The sequence below is a fragment of the Nycticebus coucang genome, chromosome 11, assembly GCF_027406575.1.
Source record: "Nycticebus coucang isolate mNycCou1 chromosome 11, mNycCou1.pri, whole genome shotgun sequence".
In the NCBI taxonomy this organism is placed as follows: Eukaryota; Metazoa; Chordata; class Mammalia; order Primates; family Lorisidae; genus Nycticebus; species Nycticebus coucang.
Window position 1 is genome coordinate 75,138,574 of NC_069790.1, and position 26,338 is coordinate 75,164,911.

Here is a 26,338-nt window from a genome sequence, read left to right on the forward strand (position 1 = left end):
TGAGTTTTCCTTATGCTGCCCAGTAGAGAGGATCATCTTCCTGCTCTAATTCTAAGGTAGGAGAGGGAATTTTTATTTGTTAGTAGCAAGAGTCAGTGACTCATGGTTGGGGCTGAGGGTAATCAATTGATGGTGTGGAGAGCAAACAAAAATCTCTAGTTAGCACAGAGATTTTCTTATATTGGGTTTGAATACATTTTTAATACTACCTTTTGAGAGTTCTAATTCTTTTTGTAGGACAGTCTGGCTCAAATTAGATACCATATGATGACAGAGACTATTTCTTGAGCACGTGCTATTACCTGATTATACCTATATATGATGCCATGAGCCATTTATTACCACTATTGTGTGGTTGAGAAATTGAGGCTCAGTGGGGTTAGGTGAGTTGTTTAAGGTCAGAGAGCTGGGATTCAACTCAAGGTCTTTGATTTGACATTCCATGGTTGCTACTATACTCTGGTGCTTCTTAGCATAAATGCAAAAGTGCTTTGCAAATTAGAATATATAACATGAACGTTAGCTGTTCTTCTGGGTAGATTCCCTCTGCAAATATTCAGAGAATGCATATGTGCCTGGTACTGGGAACAAACATCAACTCTACAAACAAGAAGTTCACAGTCTACTGACATCTGTGGATAATCCCCATCCCAATGACTAATACTGTAGATATGGGAACGAGGTTCTCAGCTGAGTTCTCCATTACAAGAAAACCTCTGAGAAACTCAAAGTGCTGCCCGTGTGTTGCAATCTAGTGCCACTGGGGAGGGAGAGTGAGGGGCAGGAGCACAGATGACACAGTTACACAACTGACTGCGATGGACACGTGCAAAATGGGAGAGGAAGACCAGAGCATTGTGGAGGGGGCACAGGGGGAGTTGAAGGCCTTCGGCTGGGCAAGATAGGCCTCAAAGGTTGAGGATCCAACAGGCAGAGGAGAAATGGGTCTTCCTGATCCCCTGGAGTGCCTTGGCACCCCATTTCTGCAAGTCTAAATGCTATTGATGCCTGTAAAGGCCAAGCTCTGTTACTTCCCTGTTGACACTGACAGCTAGCAAGTCTTTTCAACAAATTCTTACAGGGTTTTATTTGGGTGTCTCTTATGCTTATTATCACACTGTACCTTGCTGACAGCTAATGAAGCACTTATAACTGTGTATGTTAAGTTTTTGAAAATGCTGATTAAGAGTCAGCTTCTGAATTCCAAAACCCTCATACCAGAGTCATTGCCCCACCATTTACTGTCATCTTAGGTAAGTTACCCAATCACTCCAGGCCTCAGTTTCCACCTCTATGAAATAGCGATGCCAATAGTCATTGGATGAAATGACATAAAGCATTGGTATTGTATAGAGACAGGCACATAAGTAATTGTAATAATTAAGTGCCATCATGACTTCATTACTATTATTATCTCACTCTGTTGTCCAGGCTAGAGTGCCATGGCCTCAGCCTAGCTCATAGCAAACTCCTGTGTTCAAGCAATCCCTTGCCTCAGTCTCCTGAGTAGCTGGAACTATAGGTGGCCACCAAAACCCCTGGCTAATTTTTCTATTTTTATTAGAAATGAGGTTTCCCTCTTGCTCAGGTTGGTCTTGAACTCTTGAGCTCAATGATCCTCCCACCTCAGGCTCCCAGAGTGCTAGGACATTACCATTATTAATATAATCATTAATACATGTCTGTCATCCGCAAGTGAATACATTCTCAATGAAGGGAGGGGCCCTGTCACATTTACTGCAGTATCCCTAGAGTCTAGCATCTCTCTGGAACATAATAACATTATGATCTAGTCAATGAAGATTATAATCACTGCTGTATGTTTTATAACGAACTCCTTGGGGGCAGAAGCTGAACCTCCATTGCATTTGTAGCACCCTCTGTGCCCACATAGAGGAGACTGTCAGGAATTGTTTGCTGAATGAAATAGTTGTTTCTCAACTATGCCTGCTCTGAGTGGAGCAACAGGCCAAAGCCAAAGCACCACTCCTCATATCCTGAAAAGTTTGTCCTAATTACAGAAAAGAAAGCCAGCTGAAAATAAATAAGTGTCCTGACTGCTGGCTGTATACCTACAAAGACCCTTTAAAATTACCAGCAAAGGACAGAACATCTACCTGAGTCCTCTGTCTCAGAGCTTTAGTGAACATCATCGTTTAGAAATATCTATGTCCTTTAACAAGCCATAGTGTAGAATTTTCGTGATTTTTGTTGTTTTTTTGTTTTCTTTACCAAATTGGATATTATAATTTCTTATCATAAATTTTAAAGTTGGGCAAGTATTTTTTGAGACAGAGTCTCACTTTGTAGCTCTTGGTAGAGAGTACCGTGGCATCATAGCTCATAGCAACCTCAAACTCTTGTGCTCAAGTGATTCTCTTGCCTCAGCTTCCCAAGCAGCTGGGACTACTGGCACCCACCACAATGCCTGGCTATTTTCTTTCTAAGGACAAGGTCTTGCTGTGAGATCAGGCAATCCACTCACCTTGGTCTCCCAGTGTGCTAGGATCACAGGCGCAAGCCACTATGCCTGGCCAAGGAAAAATTTTTTTTAAAAAGGCTGTACTTCTCTTTCTCCCTCAAATAATGTTTTTCATAACAATGGGAAAAACTTTTTTTAGATAGTAATGGGCAACAGTGTTAGAATTTGTAGTTTTATTTTTAACCTGAGTTTGGAATCCTATGTGGTTTTTTTTTGTTTGTTTTTTTTTAAATCAGGTATAAGGTTTATTTAGAATGAGGAGAAGAATGACGGCAGACTACAAATTTTAAAAAGATGACAAATATTACAAAATACAAAACAGTCACGTTATTTCCATTAATTAATTGCTTGACGCCTACCTCTCTGTCATATCTTATATTCATTATATGGCTACATGTTTTTTGCAGTTGAACAGACAAGGGCATTCATTGTTAGGCTCTAAGTGTAGTTTTATTTTTTATTGGCTGTGATTCACTTAATTTTCTTTTCTTTCTTTTTTTTTTTATTAAATCATAGCTGTGTACATTAATGCAATCATGGGATACAATGTGCTGGTTTTATATACAGTCTGAAATATTTTCATCGAACTGGTTAACACAGCCTTCAAGGCATTTTCTTAGTTATTGTGTTCAGACATTTATATTCTGCATTTAGTAAGTTTCACCTGTACCCTTCTAAGATGCACTGTAGGTATTTTCCTCATTCTGTAGATAATATCTACATCCACTGGCCTTTCAACACGTCACTTTATTATATGATTTGCAACTATAGGCAAACCAGACTAATCTCATTTTCATTCATCTTTGCGTTAAACAAAGAGGGCACTATTAGCACTATTACTGGTTGAGAGGGTAGAATGTATCAGACACTGAACTAGGTCTTTGTATGCCTTATTTTCATTTAAACCTTACTGTAACTTGTTGAGGTGCCAAGTATTAGTCCCATTTTACAGATGCAAAAACCAAGCCCTGAGAGGTTATGTTAAATTATAGAACTTATGAAGGTGCAGCTGGGACTTGAACCAGCCTCTAAAGTCTAGGCTATTGGGCCAGGCACAGTAGCTCATACCTATAATCCTAGCATTCTGGGAGGTCAAGGCAGGAGGATCACTTGAGCTTAAGGGTTCAAGATCAATCTGAGCAAGAGTGAGACCCTATCTCTACTAAAAATAGAAAAATTAGCTGGGCATTGTGGTAGGTGCCTGTAGTCCCAGCTACCTGGGAGGCTGAGGCAGGAGGATCACTTGAACCCAGGAATTTGAGGTTGCTGTGAGCTAGACTGAGGCCATGGCACTCTAGCCTGGGCAACAGAGTGAGACTTTATTTCTAAATAAATGAATAAATAAATAAATAAGTCTAGGCTGTTGCTATGACATAATGTTTCCTTTTTATTTTCATGGTGATTTCTTCATTATTAATGTTTTGAGACAGAGTCTCATTCTGTCACCCCAGGTAGAGTGCAGTGGTAACATTATAGCTCATGGCAAACTCAAACTCCTGGGCTCAGGCAATCATGTGGCCTCAGTCTCTCAAGTAGCTGGGACTACAGGCACACATAACCGCGTCCAACTAATTTTTTAAAAAATTTTGTGGAGATGGAGTTCTCCCTCTATTCAGGCTGGTCTTGGAGTCCTGACCTCAAGTGATCCTTTTATCTCAGCCACCAAAATGTTAGAATTACAGGCCCGAGCCACCACACCTGGCCAATGGCAGCTTTTTAAAGATTATTCCCTAGCGGGCTCAGCTAAGAAAAGAAGCCAGGGGATTATGGTTCAGGGTGGAAGAAGGGACAACTGGAGAAGTGCCTATGTTCACGTCTGCTTCATGTCATTGAAAGTCATGTCAGCATCTAGTGACATGAGATGACAAGCAAACTGCAAGAACAGGGTTCACTCAGAAGAGGGGACGTAAACCAGTGCAGTACTAGGTGGGGAATGGCACAGACAGTGATGGAAACCATGCTCTTTTCATGTAGCAACATTTGAGAGAATATTTTATTGGGATTTTGTTTATTTAGTCAACAGGCTATGTGAATGTTACAGCTTCCTTTCATGCTAAGTAGAAATAAACAAAGGGCTCCACTTTCACCACTTTAAACTTCGGTCTATCCTTAAAGTCAGCATTGTAATCTCAGCCAGGACACCCACACCAGTTCCAGTCTGGGCACTTACCTCTGTGTTCTGTAAATCACAGTCAGCAGAGCAATGATCACAGCAGTAATCAAACCATAGTCCAATCCCAGGAACAAGGAGGACACAAAAGTGGTCAGCCAGATGGTCTGAACCAAAACAGAAAGCTTTATGGAGAATCGTGTTAAAAGTTCCATAAGAATTAAACATGCACACACATGCACACACACACACACCCTACTTCACCTTTCTCACATTTTTCCACGTATTAGCACTGACCATACTTGCTGCTATGACCCATAAACCTAATCATCACTTTTGTTACTTACCAGCTCTATTTTGCTGGTTCTCCAGAAAAATGGGAGATCTGAGAACTGCATAAACATTCCCTTCAGGTTGACGATCACAATGGCCGACAGCACAGCCTGAAATAGATCACACCCCGGCATGCCTCTCCTCTGTCCCCAGAGCACATCCCCGCATTCCTCTCCTCCTGTCCACAGATCACACCCCCGCATGCCTCTCCTCTGTCCACAGATCACACCCCCACATGCCTCTCCTCTGTCCACAGATCACACCCGGCATTCCTCTCCTCCTGTCTGAAGATCACATCCCTGCATGCCTCTCCTCCTGTCCGCAGATCACACCCCTGCATGCCTCTCCTCTGTCCGCAGATCACACCCTCGCATGCCTCTCCTCTGTCCCCAGATCACATCCCCGCATTCTTCTCCTCTGTCCACAGAGCACACCCCCTCATGCCTCTCCTCCTGTCCTCAGATCACACTCCCGCATGCCTCTCCTCCTGTCTGCAGATCACACCCCCACATGCCTCTCCTCTGTCCACAGAGCACACCCCCGCATGCCTCTCCTCCTGTCCGCAGATCACACCTCCGCATGCCTCTCCTCTGTCCACAGATCACACCCCCGCATGCCTCTCCTCTGTCCACAGATCACACCCCCGCATGCCTCTCCTCTGTCCACAGATCACACCCCCGCATGCTTCTCCTCCTGTCCTCAGATCACACCCCCGCATGCCTCTCCTCCTGTCTGCAGATCACACCCCCGCATGCCTCTCCTCTGTCCACAGATCACATCCCCTCATGCCTCTCCTCTGTCCACAGATCACACCCCGGCATGCCTCTCCTCTGTCCACAGATCACATCCCCGCATGCCTCTCCTCTGTCTACAGATCACATCCCCTCATTCCTCTCCTCCTGTCCACAGATCACATCCCTGCATTTCTCTCCTGCTGTCCGCAGAGCACCTCTCCTCTGTCCACAGATCACATCCCCGCATGCCTCTCCTCGCTGCCTTGCTGCTGCCTCCCCCACACCTTCTCCCTGATCACTTCCTAGCACTGATGGTGTCTTTGGAGCCAGGATTTTCAGAACTTGGTTAGCTAAAATGAGCCTTGGAAAATCAGGCTTATATCCTAGCAGCAAATACACACAGTGATCAAGAGGTTCAGGATTAACCTTGGTATTCAAGGAATTATTTCATCCACGGTCTTCCTACATTATGATTTTTTCTTCTGTTATACATTTTATTTATTTATTTGAAAGATGGGCTCTCACTCTGTTGTTCAGGCTGGTCTTGAACTGATCTCAAGTAATCCTCTCACCTTGACCTCCCAAAGTTCTGGGATTACAGGTGTGAGCCACCACCTACTGCCTGATCTCTGCTGGATTAAATTTATCATCAAATAAATGTCTTATGAGTGTAGGCCACTTCAGATTTTCAATGAAAGTATTAGGTCACAGATAGTCAAAGAGGGCAGGGGCCTTGGAGGTTAACCAGTCCAAACTACTTTGCTGATAAGGAAACTGAGCCCAAGAGAAGGGGAAATACCTTTGCCAAGGTCCTATGGGCAGCTGTCAGGAGACCATGGAGCAGGATCTTGGTCTTAGCCTTGGCCCTTTCTCAAACCACCCGGCTATGGTTACAGTAAAAACCCCTAGTATAGCCAAAAACATATGAAGAAATAAAGTAACAACATGTTTATATGGGGAAACGCCGCACACCAAGTCCACACTACACACCTGTGGTAATGATTCAAAGAGGAATCCAGTGGCTAATATGACCAGCAGAATCATTAATGAGGCCAAACAACCTGCAAGCTGAATGAGAGGACACAAGGAAGGGGCTTTTAGGAGACATGGGCAAGAGCAGGGGCAGAGGTTGGTCTTATTCTTTGGATAATCACTGTGGGAAGATCAAGAAAATATGGATTCAAGTGAATCATCTGAACTATTACAGAAACCTAGAACTCTCTCCCATTCCCTCTTTGAAGTTTTGGTTCTTATGGCTTTTAAGTAGAAGCTGAAATGAGCTTCTGTTTAAATACCTTGACTGAAAAATCCTTGTCAGAGGTGGTGAAAGGTGTCTGGTGCCAACCCGCAACCCATAAGGGCCAAGAGTTCAGGTAAGTATTTGCTGTCCAATATGGTAGCCAATAGCCACACGTGGCCTCTACATTTCTATAAAATTAAAATTAACTAAAATTTAAAATCCAGGTCATCTCAAGTGCTCAAGAGTTATGTTGCTGATGACTGCTATATTGGACAGTGCGTATATTAAACATTTCTACCATTGCAGAAAGTTCTATTGGATGGTGCAGCATCCTGTCCATACTCAGCTTTCATGATGATATCCCATGTCTGAACTATGAGGTTTACTGGAAGCTGAGTATTGTAAAACTTTCCAATTTGACGGGAGAATATACCCCTTTTCTATAGATTCAGTTCCTGTGATTCGCTTCAACCAATCATGCCTTTCTCTGATTCACTACACAGCTTACTGGAGCGTGGATCTGCAGGCAGAGTAGCTTTGTTTGGGTTCAGAATAGAATCAAGAGATTAAAATGTAATTACCACTCAAATCACTAGTTCTTAGAGGCCTGTTACATACACACCTGTGTCTTCCCTCCAGTTCCCTCCTGAACTAGGCTTCGAGACAAGGAGCAGGAAATTGAAAAGGTCTGGAAGAGCGAGCCAATGGAATTGCACAGTCCCAGGGCAATGAGCTCCTTTTCCGTGTGGAAACAAAATACAAAAGAGAGGTCATCCTTCAGGAGTAAAAGCAGTATAGCCCATTTAATACACATTTGTAGCTGTATAGGCTGTCTCTTCAATCTTTTTTCAGTTACCAGAATTTGTTTAGCATCGGTTCAAAACAGGAATTATGGAATATTTTATTGGGGGTGGGAACTCTTAACATTTTTATTGTGTTAGAGATAAATGCTGTGTTCCCCACGCAGCCTCCTCTTTCCCAAACACACTCTCTAAACAAATAATGTTTTATTTTCTTTTTTAAATTGCAGTAAAAGGGAACAAAATATTTTTGTTGTCTTAAGAGAAAGTTCGTGAGGCATAGGACTTTTGGCATCTTTTAAGTGCCCGGACTATTACTTATCAACAACTTATGCCAGTGTCTTCCTAGGGCAAGTAAGTCCTGTTCTTAGGGCTACTTTGGTTATTTCTGGTTTATACCTCATATGAATGTGAAGCATCTAGTTTTCCCTTAGAAATATACAGGGTGTTAAAATAGGCATTGTCATAGTCATACCAAGATTACAGCTCATGGTGTTAGATTAAATACCTTATTTGTGACTATGTTACAAGAGAAGGTAGCAAAGAGAATACTGTGGTGTTTGAGAGATGAACCATTTGCCCCAATTTTAATAAACAAAGCTAGGCCTTCCTATGGAGCAAAAATGGTTTGAAAAAATACAGGGTCCAGCAGAAGTTACGCCTTTTGGTGCTTGAGTGTGTGATGTTGTTGTTACCGAATTTCATGCAAATTGCAAATAATGGCACAAATAATGTTCGTTTTCTTATGAGCTGGTAATCTATACTGATCTTATTACAAAATCATAAGCATAGAATTCTGTAACCCCACAATATCATGCTCGAGTACAAAAGGGCATTACTTCTGTTGGACCCTTGTGTTTTACTTCCAGATTGTAAGCTTTAAAATTAGGGACAATAGGCCAGGCTCAGTGGCGCATGCCTGTAATCTTACACTCCGGGAAGGCGAGGCCGGTGGTTTGCCTGAGTTCAAGGGTTCCTGACCAGCCTGTGCAAGAGTGGGACCCCATCTCTACTAAAAATACAAAAACTAGGGCGGCACCTTGTGGCTCAAAGGAGTGGGGCACCAGCCCCATATACCGGAGGAGGTGGCGGGTTCGAACCCAGCCCCGGCCAAAAACTGCAAAATAAAAACTAGCTGGGTGTTGTGGCAGGTGCCTGTAGTCCCAGTTACCCAGGAGGCTGAGGCAACAGGATCATGTCAGCCCAAGAGTTTGAGGTTGCTATGAGATATAATGATGCCATGGCACTCTACCCAGAGCAACAGAGTAAGACTCTGTCTTAAAAAAAAAAAAATAGGGATAACATCTAAAGGAGTTTGGCAAAGTATACACTTTAAATTGGAGATATCACCTTTTCAGTTCTACCCCTGTCCAGGTATGATTCTAATGCTCATAATTAAAGAAAAAAAAGGTAGAGTTGAATAAATACAGGTTCCAAATACATCCATCACCCAAGTAAGTTTTTCTACCAAGATCGATAAATCTAAATGTACCTTCCAGAACAGAGCATGATAACTGTACTGGTGTGGAAAGTGTGCAGGCAATTGATTTTTACCTGATTGCCGTCAACCTGATAGCCATGTTTATTTGCCAAGGTCTTGGCCATTGAGATGGTCACTGAAAATCCAACGATGGCTATGGCAATGGCATCCACATATACGAGGTGGAAGAGGCTGGTATCCGGGTTGGCTGGAGGTAGTAGCCTGAAAAATCAAGCTGGCTTTAACTTGAGTGTTGTGACCACTGGGAAAAAACCACAGGCCAAGGGGCGCAATATAGAGGGTCATTATCTGCAAATGAGGTGATCAATGCTTGGATCCTCCAGATTGGCAAAAAGGAGAGCCCTTCTTGACTGAGAGAGGTTCTTTCCAAACCTAAACTGCAGGGTGTGGCTTTCTACCTGGATGGGTTATCAGGAGAGAGCAGATGCTGTTTTATTTATAAAAGGAGGAACCTTATACCTCATGACACCCTGAAGGCCGTTGTAAGACACAGTAACAGGAAGAAGAGAGGGTCAGCAAAGTGCTCAGACGCCACAAGGCGCTCAAACCCAAGTCTCTGGGTGGGACGGTATTGGAGAAGGGCTACCTTTTTTTTTTTTTGAGACAGGGTCTCACTTTATTGCCCTCGGTAGAGTGCCGTAGCATCATAGCTCACAGTAACCTCAAACTCTTGGGGTCAAAGTGATTCTCTTGCCTCAGCCTCCTGAGTAGCTGGGACTACAGGTGCCCGCCACAGTGCCTGGCTATTTTTTAGAGACAGAGTTTCACTCTTGCTCAGGTTGGTCTCGAACGCCTGAGCTCAGGCAATCCACCTGCCTTGACCTCTCAGAGTGCTAGGATTACAGGGGTGAGCCACTGCATCCAGCCTAGAAGGGCTACTTTAGAGGAGAACTACTGTCTTCAAAACATTAGGTCCATACTTCTCTACCTTGTGATTGATTGATGTAATCTCTTCCCATGTTCTTATCCTTTTAGTTGAGTGTGTAACTTGGAAAAGGAGCAACAGAAGATTATACACCTGGGAATCTGAAGGAGCCAAAAGTGTGACTCTTGGAACCTCACAGTGGGGAATCCAGCTTTTGTGGTCCATTCTTACAGGTTGGGACCCTTATACTAAAGAAATACATAGAATGGGAGAAGAGGATAGGGATTTTCAAAGGCATTCTGCTCTAGTTCAAGGCCCTGGGCTAAATAATAATAACAGCAGCCATAATAATAACAATCATTTAATTGATATGCAGTAATAGTTATGATTACTACCATAGCAACCATTTATTAGGTGTTTCCTCAGTGCCTGGTTCTATGCTCATTTAATTATTTCTAATAGTCCTGAAGTAGGCATCATAATAATCCCCATTTTACAGATGAGAAAAATGAGGCATAGTGAGGTTAAGGGATCTGTCCACGGTCAAACAGCTATCTCTGTTACTTACTATGTTGTAACAAATGACAGATTGGATATTTCAAGTTATTGGATAAGGAAACGGCAGGGAGAAAGGGGCAGGAACCTAATATCTATCGAGGCTAGATTACATGCTACATGCTTCACGTAAGTCATCTCATTTTTTTTCACAACACTCCTATTGGATAGGTGCCATTATTAGGCGAGAAAATGGATGTTTACAGATGTTAAGTAACTTGCCCAAGATAGAGACGGGAGTCAAACCCAGGGGGTCTGATTATGAAGTTTATCATCTTTCCTCTTCACTTTGCTGCACATGCATTAGCTGAGAGCGCCTTAAAGCAGGGTTAGGACTGAGCAATTAGGATAAAAGAAAAGGATGCATTTTGGAATGAGTTAAGGAAAATAAATCAAAAGACAGGCTATAATGTGAGATTGTGATCTTTAACAGTCAACTGTCACTTTCTGGACACCGCAACATGTATGTTTTTATGTACGTTTATAGGTAAGTATGGTAGTCTGCTTTCAAATTCGGCCACCAACCAATCCTCTCGTACTTTTACAGACATGCTGCTCCTCCCAGCTAGATGTGGAATCTGTTTCCCTTCTGGCTAAATCTGGCCGTGTCATGTGTTTTGACTGACAGATGTAGTGGGAGCGAGGCTGTTGAGTACCTTCAGAGGCTTGGTCAATTCTCTGTTTCTTTCTTTTTGCCCTAAGCCACCATGTAAAGTGGTCTGACTACCCTGCTGGGGATATCCTGTTTAGAGAAGATGCCGACCAGCCCTCAGCTGTTCCAGCCACGCCAGCTGGGGTGACAGACGTGTGAGTGGAGCCCTCTTGGATTTCCAGCACCAGTCACACCTTCAAACATCTCTAGATGCCTGAGAGACTCCCAAGCAAGACCGGAAGAAGAACCACACAGCTGAGCCCAATCTAGACTAAAGAATTATAAGAAAATTAATGGTTGCTGTGAGGTTTTGGGGTTTTTTTTTTTGCTTTGTTCTGTTTTGTTGAGACAGGATCTCACCCTATTGCTTGGGGTACAATGCAATGGCATCATTATAACACCTAACTGCAACTTCAAACTCCTGGGCTCAAGTGATTCTTTTTGATTCAGCCATCCTAGTAGCTGACAGTACAGGCACATATCACCACACTGGCTAATTTTTCTATTTTTTTCAGAACCAGGGGTCTTGCTATGTTGCTCAGGCTGGTCCTGAATTCCTGGCCTCAAGCAATCTTCCCACTTCAGTCTCCAAATTAATAGGATCACCAGCATGAGCCACAAACCCAGACCTATGGGTTGCTAGCCACAGTTTTAAGCCACTGTTTTGGAAGTAGTTCATTACATAGCAGTAAGATTCACAGATAACCAAATCAGCATGATTGTCCATAGATAAGTAGATAGGTAAGTATTTGTTACCTGCTTGGTTTTGGGCAAAGTTTCAGAAAGATAAGGTTTCTGGGTAGCCATGTTCCAGAAAGGTAAAATGTCCTTTTCTTTTTTAATTAAGTTCTCATAAATAGAAGGAAAGCTACATATCTGAGTACAGTGCAATAGGGAAAGGAAGGTATAACATAGAAATTATGGTGACATGCGGTTTTTAACCTATCAGTATATATACATATATTATCTATATGCCATATATAATATATATACTATAGATATGTGTATGTGTGTATATATATATATAGAATGTTATATATACTAATGTTATATAGCCTGTCAGTATATTTTTAAAAGGAGGAATCTAAGTGTAAGCATTTCATATTTAATCAAATTATTTCTAGGATCCATTAAAAGACTAATGTTTATCATATTACTAACTTTGTTAGTGACCCAGGTGTGAGGTAATGGAAAGAACCCACAACTGGGTATCAGAAGACTGAGTCTGGGTCCAGGCTGAACCTCACTAGCAAGTCACTAAACCTCATTCATGTCTCTCAAATACACGTATCACCTTCCCTGACACCGTACCTAAAACAGCCACCTGGTCTGTCCTATCCTTTACCTGGCTCCACTTTTTTTTTCATAGTACTTCTCACTATTGGTTTGTTTATTATTCGGTTGTCTGTCTCCACTAGTAGAATATAAGCTCCACAAGATAACATAGATCATTGGTTCTCAGCCTGTGGGTTGCGACCCACAGGAATTAAAGGGCCACGGCATTAGGAAGGTTGAGAACCACAGACATAGATGAAGTAACAGTGACTTGAAACTAGAAAACAATGAAATAACAAGCCTCAGAACGTTCAGTCAACACGTCTAGAGTGCGTACCACGCATGCCACCCGCTTCACATGCAGTACCTCCTGCCGCTCTCCCAGCTGCCTTTGAGATGCATATAAATTACCACATGCACCTGGCAGGTGGGGAAATGGAGGCTTTGAGAGGAGAAGGGACCTGCCCAAGGTAAGTGACAGACTAGGATTTAAGTGTTTCTTCTTTTTTCTTAATTCCTATAACACTCAAGGAGAGAATTTAACTGTTTAAGAAAACAAAATAATGTAAGAGGGACTTTACCTAACAAATGCAATCAGGGTAACCTGGTTTCTTGTACCCTCAATGAATCCCCAACAAAAAAAAAAAAGAAAGAAAGAAAGAAAGAAAACAAAATAAAACAAAAACCATGGGGTGGCGCCTGTGGCTCAAAGGAGTAGGGTGCCAGGCCCATATGCCGGAGGTGGTGAGTTCAAACTCAGCCCCAGCCAAAACTGCAAAAAAAAAAAAAATAAATAAAAAACCACTTGCCACTGTTGGTGGGATTGTAAAATGGTACAACTGCTATGGAAAACAGAGGTTCCTCAAAAAATAAATAGATCTGGCATCCCACTTCTGGGTACATATCCAAAATAATTGAAAGTAAGGTCTTAAAGACATAGTTATACACTTATATCCACAGCAGCTCTATTCTCAATAGCCTCAGTGGAGGCAACCCCAATGCTCACTGACAGATGAATGGAGAAATCAAATACGATAAACACATGCAATGGACCATTATTCATCCTTAGAAAGGAATAGAGTACTGTCACATGCTATAGTAGAGACAAACCTTGAGGATGTTACGTTAAGTGAAATAAGCCAGTCACGAAAAGACAAATACTGTGTGATACCACTTATATGAGGTACGCAGAGTTTATATTAATAAAAACAGAAAGATGAATGGTAGTTACCAGCCGCTGGTGGGAACAGGAAAGAGGACGAGTTGTTGTCTAATGGGTACAGAGTTTCAGATTTGCAAGATAAAAAAAGTCCTGGAGATCTGTTTTACAATAATATGAGTATACTTAACACCACTGAACTGTACACTTAAAAATGGTTAAGACGGTAAATTTTATGTTATAGGCTTTTTCACCACAATAAAAAAAACACATACCCACCCTCCAACCCTCCGCTATTTTATATGTAGAAAAGAGATTACTTTTCTTTGTAAGAGTACTAAAGCAGGGGTTAAAAAGAACAGGTCTATTGGTTATTCAAGTCACACTGTTACTTAAAATAAAACTATTTTCCTACCCCAGAGGAAGTGTTCCAACGACATCCACGTTGTATGATTCTTTCAAGTTAAACCCAGCTGAAATGCCAGTTCCCATTACCACCTAAAACAGACACAAATTCAAGTGCACCTTTAGAAATGAATATTCAAATGCCAGAAAAATGAGCTTCAAAGAATTTATCAGCCAAGTCAAATTTATTATCATTTTTAACATTCAGATTTTAAAAACCATTATAATTATTAGCTGCCAGTAATTCTAACTTCTTTTAATGACTCTAGCCCACATAATTAAAGGGGACTCTATAAGTTTCTTTGCAGCCTGGCATTTTTCCTCTTACACCTTGCTCTGTTCCATGCTGAGGTGTTTGGCTACTCAGTTGCAACTAGAAAGGGGCCATAAAACCTCTCAGAGGTTGACCTTTCCTCTTGGGGAGGTGAATCAAGTCCTTGGCCGAGATACTATGACTAGAAGATGATAGAATGTGTATTGTGGGAGTGGTGCAATGACAAGTGTATCATTATAAAATGTATGTTTGGGTTTAGGATCCTCCCCTGCGGATCCTGTTTCCAGGATAGCAGCACCTGGTGTGGTTAGAGGTCTCCACCAGCACCCTGTAGCTGTCTTCTCCATTTCTGAGTCAGGATCAGAGTGGAATCACACAGAGTGTCACTGTACATGAGGCCATCCTGGATTGTCAGGGCATAGATTTACTTGGGGTGTAAAGTGCAACCTTTAGTGAACTACAAGAAGAAAAACACAGGGCCTGACGAGGTGGCTCACACCTGTCCTCCCAGCACTCTGGGAGGCTGAGGGGGGTGAATCACTGGAGCTCAAGAGTTTGAGACCAGCCTGAACAAGAGTGAGACCCTGTCTCTACAAACAAACAAACTACAACAACCAAAAAACCCCAAACTGAAGAAACAAACAAAAAAATCAAATAAAAACAAAAAACACCAAAAAAAAACAAAAACACCAAATGGGAGTAAGAAAAAATAGAGAAAAAAGGAGAAGGAGGAGGAGGAGAAGGAGAAGAATAATAAAATAGCAGGTAATATAGCAAATTGCTTCATCCCCAGGAACTACTGCTTTTAGAACTGTCTGAGTGGGTAGTCCAGGAGAGAAGGAAGAATGGCCAGCAGGGAAGGGCCGTGGCTGCTGCAGGAAACCAGTAATAAGGCAAGTTTATTGCTACATATCAGAGACAGCAGCCTGAGAGAACAAAGGCAGGGCATTTCTGGTCCCTTTGATGGAAGAACCCTTTTCTCTTGGTGGCATTATGTTTTCAACCTCAGTTGCGTTTTTTTGTGCAGCTTAAACTGGTGGCGTAGCCTGGCAGATTAAAATCCACAAGGTTTCAACACAACATCTGGGACTTGGATTCTGATTTGACTAATATTTAAAAGTCATTCACGAACGTTTCTTTTTTCACGAGCATTTGGGGACTGGAATTAAAACACAAAAATCATAACCAAAAAAATAAATAAAATATAAAAAATAAAAACCACAGGATAAATAAATATGGCTTACGTCTCTGGAGCCAATTACTTACCACTGCACCAATTTTATATAAGTAGTAAACAGTTTAGACCATTGTTTGCCTATTGACACAAATGTACTATAAAAGAGTACTCAAAATTCAAAAAATGTGTTCATGACAAAAAATAAATTCTATGCTTAAAATAGTTATAAAGATTCTGTCCCCAAACTTTCCAGTATGGCTTTTCTCTCCTTTGTTCTAAGGAGCACTTAGGTAAGAAGATTAAAAAACACTGGTTTCAGGTATTATTGAAAAGACTATAATTACAATGATAGAATTCTGAAAAACTGTTCCCCTGGGACCCAAGAAGGACTCTTTAAAGGGAATCTGGGAAACAGTACTAGTAACCCTGGGCAGGAGAGGCAGCCTTCATCATTTTCTTCATAATTACAGCTTGCCTCTCTTCTTTCCCATGCAAAGGTGCTCAGAACTGCTTGTACTCCAAGTAGAAATAGGAACTCTGAGCTCAGCCCCAGTGAGAAAAGAGGCTTTAGACTTGTGTAGAGTTAGGGGGTTTGGTTGTTTTTGCCTCTTTTTTTTTAAATTAAAATTTATATTTTTATTAATTATTATTTTTATTTCTGGTTAATGTGAGGGTACAAACAAGTAGGTTACAATGTTTGCATTTGTTAGGTAGAGTCCCTCTTGTAGTGTGTTCCGTACCCAAGAGGTGTGCCATACCCCCTCACATTGTGCCCATTATGTGGGAGGACACCAATCCCCTTCCCTGCTCTCCTTCTCCCCCTCCCTCCTACTTGAATTGAATTGAATTTTTCTCATGTATTAGATCACCTACTGGCTTCCTATTAGTATTGAGTACATTGGATTCCTGCTTTTCCATTCTTGTGATACTTTCCTAAGAAGAATGTGTTTCAACTCCATCCAGGTTAATATAAAAGATGTAAAGTTTTTGCCTGTTAAAAGGTACTAGAACAAAGTAGACAAGACCAGGGCAAGGAAAAGCATCAAACAGATTGGTTTCCTGGTGAACTATACCAGTCACTTGTTTTCATAGCTAGAAATTTAACTCTTTGCTAAATTTGGATCAGACGTCTGTACTTTTTATTTTTTATCCCTGTGGCTCCCCCCACCCCCCACCCACCCACACACAAAGGAGACCCAGGGTGTCAAGTCACTGGGACCCATTGGGTATTATAACGTGTCTGTCAAACAGCGACATCTATTGGACACTGTGCAAGCTTCTAGCTGGAGGTAGTTTGCAGTTTTAACATCAGTTTCCACTGTGCTCCTTTCAATAATGCCTTCTCTTTGTAAAGCTGGGTGTTCTGTGGTAGCTGTGATTAAAAAGCAGGAACCATGCAAAGAAGAAATGAAGGTAGCAGCGTCCAATCCGACTCTGAGGTTTGAGACTTGTGTGGTGCCCACCAGGCACACACATTTCATGAATAAATAATAGTGGTTACTTATGAATATAACAAAATACTGTTTATTCCAATTTGTGGGCATATTTTTACAAACAGCCAATAAATTGTTAGTCATAAGTATATAAGGTGTTTGGACCTAACTACTTAATAAATGGAACTGTGAGACATTTCTTTTGGCTTAGGAGTGCCAAGGAACTGAGAAAGTTTAGGAACATTTGTCTTTTCAAAATGGAAATAGTTTTATTTTTCCCACGTTATTAAAGTAATGGGTGCTCCTTACAGAACAAATAAATAATAAATACTTGGGGAAACAAATGCTCCATAATCCCATCACTCAGGGATAATGTTAAAATTTTCATATATGGTCTTCACCTATATTTGGAAAAATCATCTGTGCCTATGTTACAATTATTTTTCTTTTTACTGTTTTTGTCAATGAATTTGTAAATGTTCCCTTTAACAAATTCCAACCTTCTTTGGGCAGAACTGAGAGAGGGAAAAAAAGACCCTTTGACTCCCAGTTCCTCTTTCATCCACTTCAAAATCCCCCCCAGAGACAGGTGTGTGTGGCTGTTGAAGTTGGACGGGTCATCACCTCGAGTTGACTTACCGCAAAGAACTCTAAGGGAATGGGTGCCGGCAATTTCTCTTTAAATCTTTCATTAAACTCCTTGCCACCCAACAGCAAACCAAAAACCATCAGACCGACGCCTAGGGAACACACGTTGAGGTTTTTAACATTCTGCAACACAGCAACTGTACTCTGTAACACAGGAACACCGGATGTTTACATCAAGAAATTGCCCCCAGGAGATACTCCGTGCACTCATGCAGACCAGTCATCGCATTACTGGACGTTTCTATTTAAAAGTTCTCAAGCAGAAATCTCCACCTTTGTGGTTTTTACCAATCAGGAGACATTTGATGCTGATGTTTCATTGTAATATTTAAAATTTAGAAAAGGAAACTCAATCCTGAGCATTAGGAAAGAATTATGAGTTGATAACAATACAATACTCCAAAGGTAAAATATATAGAAAAGGTTTTAGAAGCTCAAAGAAGGAGAAATCAGATGGACTTTGAAGCCACAAGAGGCCAAAGTTTGGAGAGTTAGAGAAGAAAGCCACTTCATTACATGATAGGTTTATGGTTTGGGTACCCCAAATACAGTTTGGGTACCCCAAATACAGTCAGTCCCCATTAAAAACAAAATAGACTTCCTACCCATCATTTCCCATCGACACCTACAGCATGCTCAGGTGGACTAATATGTTGTATTTTCTTAGTGACAAGGCATTTCAAGAAGTCTCACAGTAAGAACTATGTTATTAGCTATTGTGGAAAACTAAGAATTTGGTTATTTAGGGGATATTTCTATTGTTTGAATCCGTTCTAGTCAATCAAGGACTCAATGTTACTTCCTCAGATATATATCACTTCCTGAGTTTCCTAGACCCTTAAGCTAAAGGTTATTCAACTTTCAGAGCAGCCTGTACCTTTTCTTCATAGCACTTAACACAAATTATAATTACATGTGTATGCAATTAATGGTTTAATAACTGCTGTCCCATTGGACTGTATGTGTTCTGCTCACTGCTGTATCTCTATGCCTAGTACAGAATCTGGGGCATCAATGCCTATGAAGGCTGTAGCCCTTAATTTCCAAGGATGGCTTCAGCAGCATCTCAGAAGTTTTGATATGTAGTACTTTCACTGTTGATTAATTTGAATCATTTTCTAATTCTTCTTCATCCACAGGTAATTTAGAAGTGTGCTTTTCACAATAATGTATTCTAAAAGTTTGCTTACAAAGGTGATTCTATGTTAGAAACTTCTATTCACTAAAATAAAACTGTTTATGATGCATCTTTTTTTCTTTTCTTTTCTTTTTTGGAGACAGAGTCTCACTATGTCACCCAGGGTAGAGTGCCATGGCATCACAATCTCACAGCAACCTCAAATCTTGGATTTAAGCAATTCTCTTGCCTCAGCGTCCCAAGTAGCTGGGACTACAGGTGCCCACCACAACACCTGGCTATTTTTTTGTTGCAGTCATCATTGTTGTTTAGCAGGCCCAGGCTGGGCTTGAACCCACCAGCCTCAGTGTATGTGGCTGGCACCCTACTCACTGAGCTACGGACACCAAGCCCTATGATGCATCTTTAAAAAAAAAGAAATGTTTATGGGGGCAAGACATGATTGCAAGAGGGACTTTACCTAACAATTGCAATCAGTGTAACCTGGCTTATTGTACCCTCAATGAATCCCCAACAATAAAAAAAAAAAAAAAAGAAATGTGGTGTGTTTTTAGTTCTAACTGTATGGGGTCCTAAAGATATATTTAATTTTCCATTTCTAATTATACTGCATTACATGAAAAGATACTGAATTTTTAGAATCTGTGATCAAATTCACATAAATTTCAACATGATCAGTTATTACCATAGATCCCCAAGTGCTTGCAAATAATTTATATATATATATATGTATACCTCAGTTGTGTACAGGGTATATATATTTTTATTAAACTCATAAATTATGTTTTATAGCCTTTTTTCTGCTTATCAGTTTGTGAGAGAGCTATGTTCTTCTACTATGCCTTTACATTATTTGTTAGTTTCCCAAAAGAACATAATTTGGTCATAGGAAAAAGCTCTCTCTTCACCTAGAGTGATGATGTAGTTACCAAATAAAGACCCATCAAAAAATTTCTTGTGAAGCAGGCAATATCACATACTAATACCGTTAGATTTTTGAGGTTTAATCTTCATAGCCCTTTTCTCAGAAAGCCTTAGGATAAGTGAATCTTCCCCTTTTATGGAACTTCTTGGAAAAAAAGAAATATGAGCCTTGAAAGTAAAAGAGATAAAGAAGAGTGTGTGTGTGTGTGTGTGTGTGTGTGTGTGTAACAAAAGCAGGGAGCCAGGCAATTGCTTACTTACATATACCACTGAAAAGATCCCACTGTACCGCTTTGTTTTGACTCCAAACAGGTATTTTAGCATGGAGGTGAAGACATGCACGGCTGCTGCAGTGGTAAACCCACGGACCAGGGGCTCTGTGAGATATATGGCCACAAATCCGAACCGACAGACACCTAGGCAAAACTATTTTTTAATGACAAAGAAACAAATAAATCACATGATAGATCAGGAAGTTAAGACTAACAAAAACATGTAAAAATTCTTCCGGGATCACTTTCTAACACTACAAACTTTCACCTGTGGTAGGTAAGCAACTAACCAACCAAGCAGCGTGGAGCTCCACAGAACATTGTCCACGCTCAGGCCTGCCCTGTCCCATGGAACTGGGGACCTGCTGAGTCATGTAGACTGTTGTGCATGATCGCCGGCTGTTTCTTCCAAGCAGATAGGGATATCTTCTTCCAGGATTAACCAATCCTGCTATTTCTAGTTTGTCTTGCTTTTGGTTTCTCGAAAGTAGCCAATGAAACTTGCTTGCCAGTTGTGCATGGTTGTAAATGAGGCCTGCCGTGGGACCGGAGTTGCTGCATGCTGTGAACCCTGAGCTCTGATGAACCCTGAGCCCTGGAGTTTTGCTGCCTGTCTCTGCCTTCCATGTAGTAAGACCAGCCAAAAGCACTCAGCAGGCAATTATTACAGTAACAGCTGAGAGTCCTCTTCCCCATCTTTGAGTCTTACCTGAATGATTCCTGAGAGTAAGGTCACAGACATGGCGACTTTCACTCTCAAGGCATCTCTGGCTTCAGTGCCATTGGTCGCATTTACTCCGCCTGGAATGACTATATCATCTGGTACTAATCGAACAGCCACACCACCAATCATCAGGCTAATAACAGCAAAAGGACCTGGAATAGTGAAGCATGAACGATCCCTGTTCAGGGGGCCAAGGAAACGACCATCAGAGTGTCTGAAAGTGTGTCTGAAAGTGTGGCTGCTGCCCACACACCAAGGGACACAGGTGCGGCTAATAGTCATCCTTGAAAGGAGACTGCACTGCCATCCTGTACTATCCTGCCCCTGGGGTGCGGGCAATTGTGTGTGCAGGCTGCATTTTCTAAAAATGACCACAGCAACACCTCAAATGCCACATACTCTCCTTGACATTTCCCCATCAAGAGATGGAGTCTAATTCCCCCTCCTTGAATAAAGATGGGCTTGTGACTTAATAGCCAAAAAAAAAGATTAAAAAAATTAAAAAAAGATAAAAACAATAAAAATGATCATTATTTTAAGCTGCCAAATTTGGGGGCTATTTGTTACCCCGCAATAGATATCTGAAATGTCACGTGTGTGTCTGACGGTGGTAGCTGCACGTGGTACCCACACTATTAGGAAATGCATATGCTGCTGCTAAATTAAGGAGAAAGCACATATAATTCAGAGCCTAAAATATAGTGAAAATAAAATACATGCATAGAAATTAGCAACTGGAAGTACTACTATTGAAATAAAAATAAAAGTCAGATGCAAGCAAATTATTGTAAGAAATAAAGCATTTCTCTCATTTTACGGATGTCGACAATTGCTTTTACACAAGAAAATTGTCTTTTTAAAAATTATCCCAAGATAAGGAGAAAGCATAAGTACTAGAAATCTTAGGAGGAATGTATTTTTTAAAGCACTTCTTGTGTATGCAGTAACTAAAGGTATTAAGCAGATTTTTCATAACAACCATGCTATCTCTTTGGCACACTACAAACCTTGGAAGTTCAAAAGGAAAGGTACAAGACTATCGAGCGTAAGCTTTTACCTATGGATATGTGTCTGGAGGTTCCAAAAAAACAATACATGATAACAGGATAAAATGAAGAGTACAGGCCAAATACCGGGGGTACCGCTGCCAGCATTGCGAAGGCTAAGCCTGTGGGGTGAGAGACGGAACAGAAATGGGAGGTCGTTAGAGAACACAGGGGTCACGTGCATTTTTCTCTTGGGTCTTCCTCTCTGATGGACAAGTGAAACTCATCTGAATTAAAGTTGATGTGTTTAACTTTCTCCTACCCAATCCTGCATGCAATCTTACACTGGTGCTTACAGAGTCGAGACTGAGACAGTTTTTCCTCATCTCCTGTCAGTGGATGGATTTTTTTCTTTCTGCTTATTCTTTTGCAGAATAGATAAGGAAAAAAAGTCTTAATAGGTACAGCTGCAATCTGGTGTTGATGCATAAATGCTGGCTCCTTCTCTACTGGTAATGGAGCATTTTGTCAGTTCTCCGGAGACCCCTTTGCAGGGGGAAACTCCCACCATACTATTCCCTGGCTTATGTAACATCCTCTCCCCTGAATCTTAGATCCCCCCTCAGCTCCTTTTCAGGTTCTTTCTCTGGTACATGCTCATCCTGTAGGCAGTCTTCTTGGGCAGGTATCTTTCAAATAAGCCAAGTCTGGCTAGGTCCAGGGTACCCAGTTTTCCTATGGGAAAGATTGGCATTTTACCCCAAGAAACTTAGGAAGGGTGGGCCACATGCTCTGAAGAACTCTCTTCATCCTGTTGTCCTGAAAGTTCACACCATCCTTTAACTGTAGACCTTTTATAAAAATAGAACTTATTGATGGTTCAAGTGGCTAAGGCACCAGCCACATACACCTGAGCTGGCGGGTTTGACTCCAGCCCGGGCCAACCAAACAACAATGACAGCTGCAACCAAAAAAACAGCTGGGCATTGTGGCGGGCGCCTGTAGTCCCAGCTACTTGGGAGGCTGAGGCAAGAGAATCGCTTAAGCCTAGGAGTTGGAGGTTGCTGTGAGCTGTGATGTCACAGCACTCTACCCAGGGCAACAGCTTGAGGCTCTGTCTCAAAAAAAAAAAAAAAAGACCTTATTTTTTATTATTTATTTTTTTGAGACAGAGTCTAACTATGTCGCCCTCAGTAGAGTGCCGTAGCATCACAGCTCATAGTAACCTCAAACTCTTGGGCTTAAGCGATTCTCTTGCTTCAGCCTCCCAAGTTGCTGGGACTGCAAGTGCCTGCTACACGCCTGGCTATTTTTTGTTGCAGTTGTCATTGTTGTTTAGCTGACCTGGGCTGGTTTCAAACCCGCCAGCCTCGCTGGTGTATGTGGCTGGCACCATAACCACTGTACTATGGTCGCCAAGCCAGACCTTATTTTTTAGAGCAGCAAGCCTTTTCTCCATACAAGAATTAGCCTTTTCTCTGCAAACTCCAGGAAACACTGTCTAATGCTCAGAGCTGCCCCCTTATGGTCCTTCCTTACTTGACTTTAGGTGGAAGGGAAATGCATCAGGCTTAACCTCACTTAAAATTCTCATTCCAAATGTTATGTCAATCTCCTCATTTCCTCATATACTTTGCTGAAGTGGTAAACTAAAGAGAGAGTTTGGGCATCACTGACTCATAATTTTGCATAGATGGTCTGACACCCTTTGTCCTCAGCTCTCAGGCCTCAGCCAAGTTTCTGGGACAACTGGAAAATACACATAATACACTGTTATGCTGTGAAGAAAAAACCTTTAGCAAAAGAAGAGTTAGGAAAGCATCCCTATTTCATATACAGCAGAACTCTGTAAGCTGAGCACCCAGGGACTGTAACACACTGGGCAACATATGGACGTGGTCAACAGAAGGAACTAGGCCTACTGTATTGACACATATGTGTGGTGCATGTCCAGTCTATGAAAACTGGGTCAACCTAAGGAAGTGGTGAATGAAGGGAAGTGGTCAACTGCGGAGGTTCTACTGTATGATAATATAGCCACTTAAATGTTGTCCTTTCTAAAAATATAAATTGTATTTCTAGCAAAGAAATACAAATATAATAGAGATTAAAAAGCCAAATGTCACTCCAAGGCTCTCAGGAAAACCCAGCCCTTTTCTGCTTCACTCCTCTCCCTTCAGATTCTGCACCTCAGAGGCTAAAAACCTCCAGTTGTTTTTGCTGTTTTTCTGGTATTTGCCTCCATTTCCCTAAATCGGCAGTTCTCATGGAGAATGCTTTTGCACCTGGGGGACATTTGGCAGTGTCTGGAGACATTTTTAATTGTTATGATGGGCAGGTCAAGGGGGTGGGGGAGGTGTGGACCAGCATGCAGGGGTGGAGGCCAGCGACGCAGAGCACAGGGCAAGCCCCACAAGCAATGTAAATGACACGGGCTTGGGGAATTTTGTTCTAGATGACATGTCTGCATTGTTATGTCTTAATTTATCCATTTTTAGATATAAACTATTAACTTTCTACCTCGTCAGCTTTTCATTAGTTATGCCATAATTCTGTGACTTTATTTTTCCTTTCTAGAAAGTTTTGGGATCCCTGGTATTCTGAAATTTTAATATGATATACCTTGTTTTATTTTTCATTTAGTATGCTGGGTACTTAATGATTCCTCTCAGTCTGAAAACTGAGGAAAACCTGTTTTCAATTCTGGAGATGATCATTTGATAATTTCTTCCCTTCTGTTCACTCCCTTCTTTTTTTTCTGGAAGTTCTACTTAGATTATGATGGGACACCAGGATCGGTTCCTCTTGGTGTTCTTACCTATTTATTTATCTTTTTCCTCTACTTCTAGTAGATTTCCTCTGTTTAGCTTCCAACTCTCCAACTGAATGTTTTATTCCAGCTATCATAGCTTTCATTTCTAGAAGCTCTTTTTTGTTCTCTGACCACTCTTTTTCAGAATAGCATCCTCACCCAGCTCTTTCCCTACTCTGTGGCTTCACACACACTGTTCCGTCTGCCTGGAAAGTGGTCCCTCTCATTCTCCACATGCCTCAGGTCACAGCTCAACTCTCCCTTCCCTACTTAGACCCTCTGTCATTATCTTATAGTAACATGTTTTTCCCTTCCTAGTGTTTATCATCACTTCTAATTAAAAATTTATATGCGCTTTCATTTTTTGTGTGTCTCACTTCCTGACTGGTGAGTTAGCTCCATGAGGACAGGGAGAGCCTGGCAGGTGCTTAATCATTGTTTAGATGAATAAATCAACAAATATTTTCTTAAGTTCGTATATCATATATAAAATTACAGAGCAGCAAAGGATTCAGTATATCATAGATCCTTGTAATTAGAATATGGACTTGAAAGCCAGGAACCTTAACAATAGCCACAACAAAATGTTCATTGAGTGACGGACTTAGCAAGTGGTAAGATAAAGCCCAGTCTGTGTTCTGATCTGTGAAACAGTATCACTGTTTTCTATTATCAATATCTCTGTGATTTTTCTGAAGAATCCTTTAGACAGGTAAAGGTTACTTGGAATGACAATGTTACTATAAAGTCATGATGAAATAAGCAGAAATGAGGTCAAGTAATTGAGGAGATGGTAATAAGAAAAACAAAAAAAGAAACATATTCCACCAACCTTGAGGAAGCTGGAGCACTCCTGTACTTATGCCTGAGACCAAGTCACCCAACACATACTCCTTGAATTTGTATGCTGGCAACCACTTAGTTATGGGTAGGAACATATAAATGATATTTCTTATTTTTTTAGGAGTACATCTGGGAGGACGGAGAAAAACAGAGATAAAGTTACAAATGAGGAACGGTTCTGTAGAATTCAGACCAAGGGATTCTCTTTTCAGACCCAAGAACAATAAGAAAAAATTCAGAATGGGTTATTCAAGATGTCGCTAAATGGAATATAGGAGTGGTAGGGGGAAAAAGACAGAGTGGCTGGAACCTTCCTGGGAGACAAGGGGCAGAGGTGGATGTTTTGAATGTGCATGGAGAATTAGAGAGTGGGTTGTTCATACAGATGTAAGGCACAGTAGGAATTCAATAAACATGGTGGAATACATGACGAAGCCTGTGTCAAGGATCAACCAGGCACTGAAAAGCTGTGAACAGCTTTGCAAATCACAAGTGCTCACCATTCAGTTTTTCTCCACTTCACTGCACAGGTTTTCTTTACACATTTGACTTTGCTTCTCTCATAACTGAGTGATACAGGAAATAAGTTAAAGTACAACATACGTGAATGCCTGTTTCAGCTTATCCCCAATGGAATCCGGAACCTTGTCCTTCGTGTGTAGTCTTTCCTGGAGGACCGGATGGCTAAAGATAGGCCTTTCCACATAGTACCTCTGGGTTGCTGCAAGGATTTCATTTTCTTCAGCATGATCCATAGTACTCTGAAGTTATTCATCAACAGCAGGAGACAAGCATTTCTTGAGTGTAACTAAGGGAGAAAATAAAAACTCCATTATTTTATTTTATTATTATTTTTTGAGACAGCATCTTACTCTGTTGCCCAGGCTGGAGTATAGTGGCTCAATCTAGCTTATTGCAGTTTGGAACTTCAAGGCTTAAGTGATTCTCCTGGTTCAGCCTCCAAGTATCTGGGACTATAGACACATGCTACCATGC

At 41.3% G+C, this 26,338-nt stretch overlaps 1 protein-coding gene across 2 annotated transcripts in view; it reads right to left on the reverse strand.

The window, feature by feature from the left end:
- SLC26A5 (solute carrier family 26 member 5) overlaps positions 1-26,097 on the reverse strand; it is a 46,447-nt gene extending 20,350 nt beyond the window's left edge. The window contains exons 1-12 of one of the 2 annotated variants that reach the window (XM_053553950.1): positions 25,946-26,097; positions 25,332-25,471; positions 21,759-21,869; positions 20,687-20,853; positions 19,967-20,131; positions 17,635-17,787; positions 14,122-14,204; positions 9,254-9,401; positions 7,522-7,635; positions 6,650-6,727; positions 4,940-5,035; positions 4,653-4,759 (exon numbers count right to left, since the gene is read on the reverse strand). In XM_053553950.1, the coding sequence (XP_053409925.1) occupies positions 4,653-4,759; positions 4,940-5,035; positions 6,650-6,727; positions 7,522-7,635; positions 9,254-9,401; positions 14,122-14,204; positions 17,635-17,787; positions 19,967-20,131; positions 20,687-20,853; positions 21,759-21,869; positions 25,332-25,471; positions 25,946-26,097 (1,514 nt within the window). Of the gene's footprint in view, positions 1-4,648; positions 4,760-4,939; positions 5,036-6,649; positions 6,728-7,521; positions 7,636-9,253; positions 9,402-14,121; positions 14,205-17,634; positions 17,788-19,966; positions 20,132-20,686; positions 20,854-21,758; positions 21,870-25,331; positions 25,472-25,945 lie in introns of those variants that run through there. The other variant, XM_053553951.1, reaches the window with a different exon arrangement.
- Between the last annotated feature and the right edge of the window lie 241 nt (positions 26,098-26,338).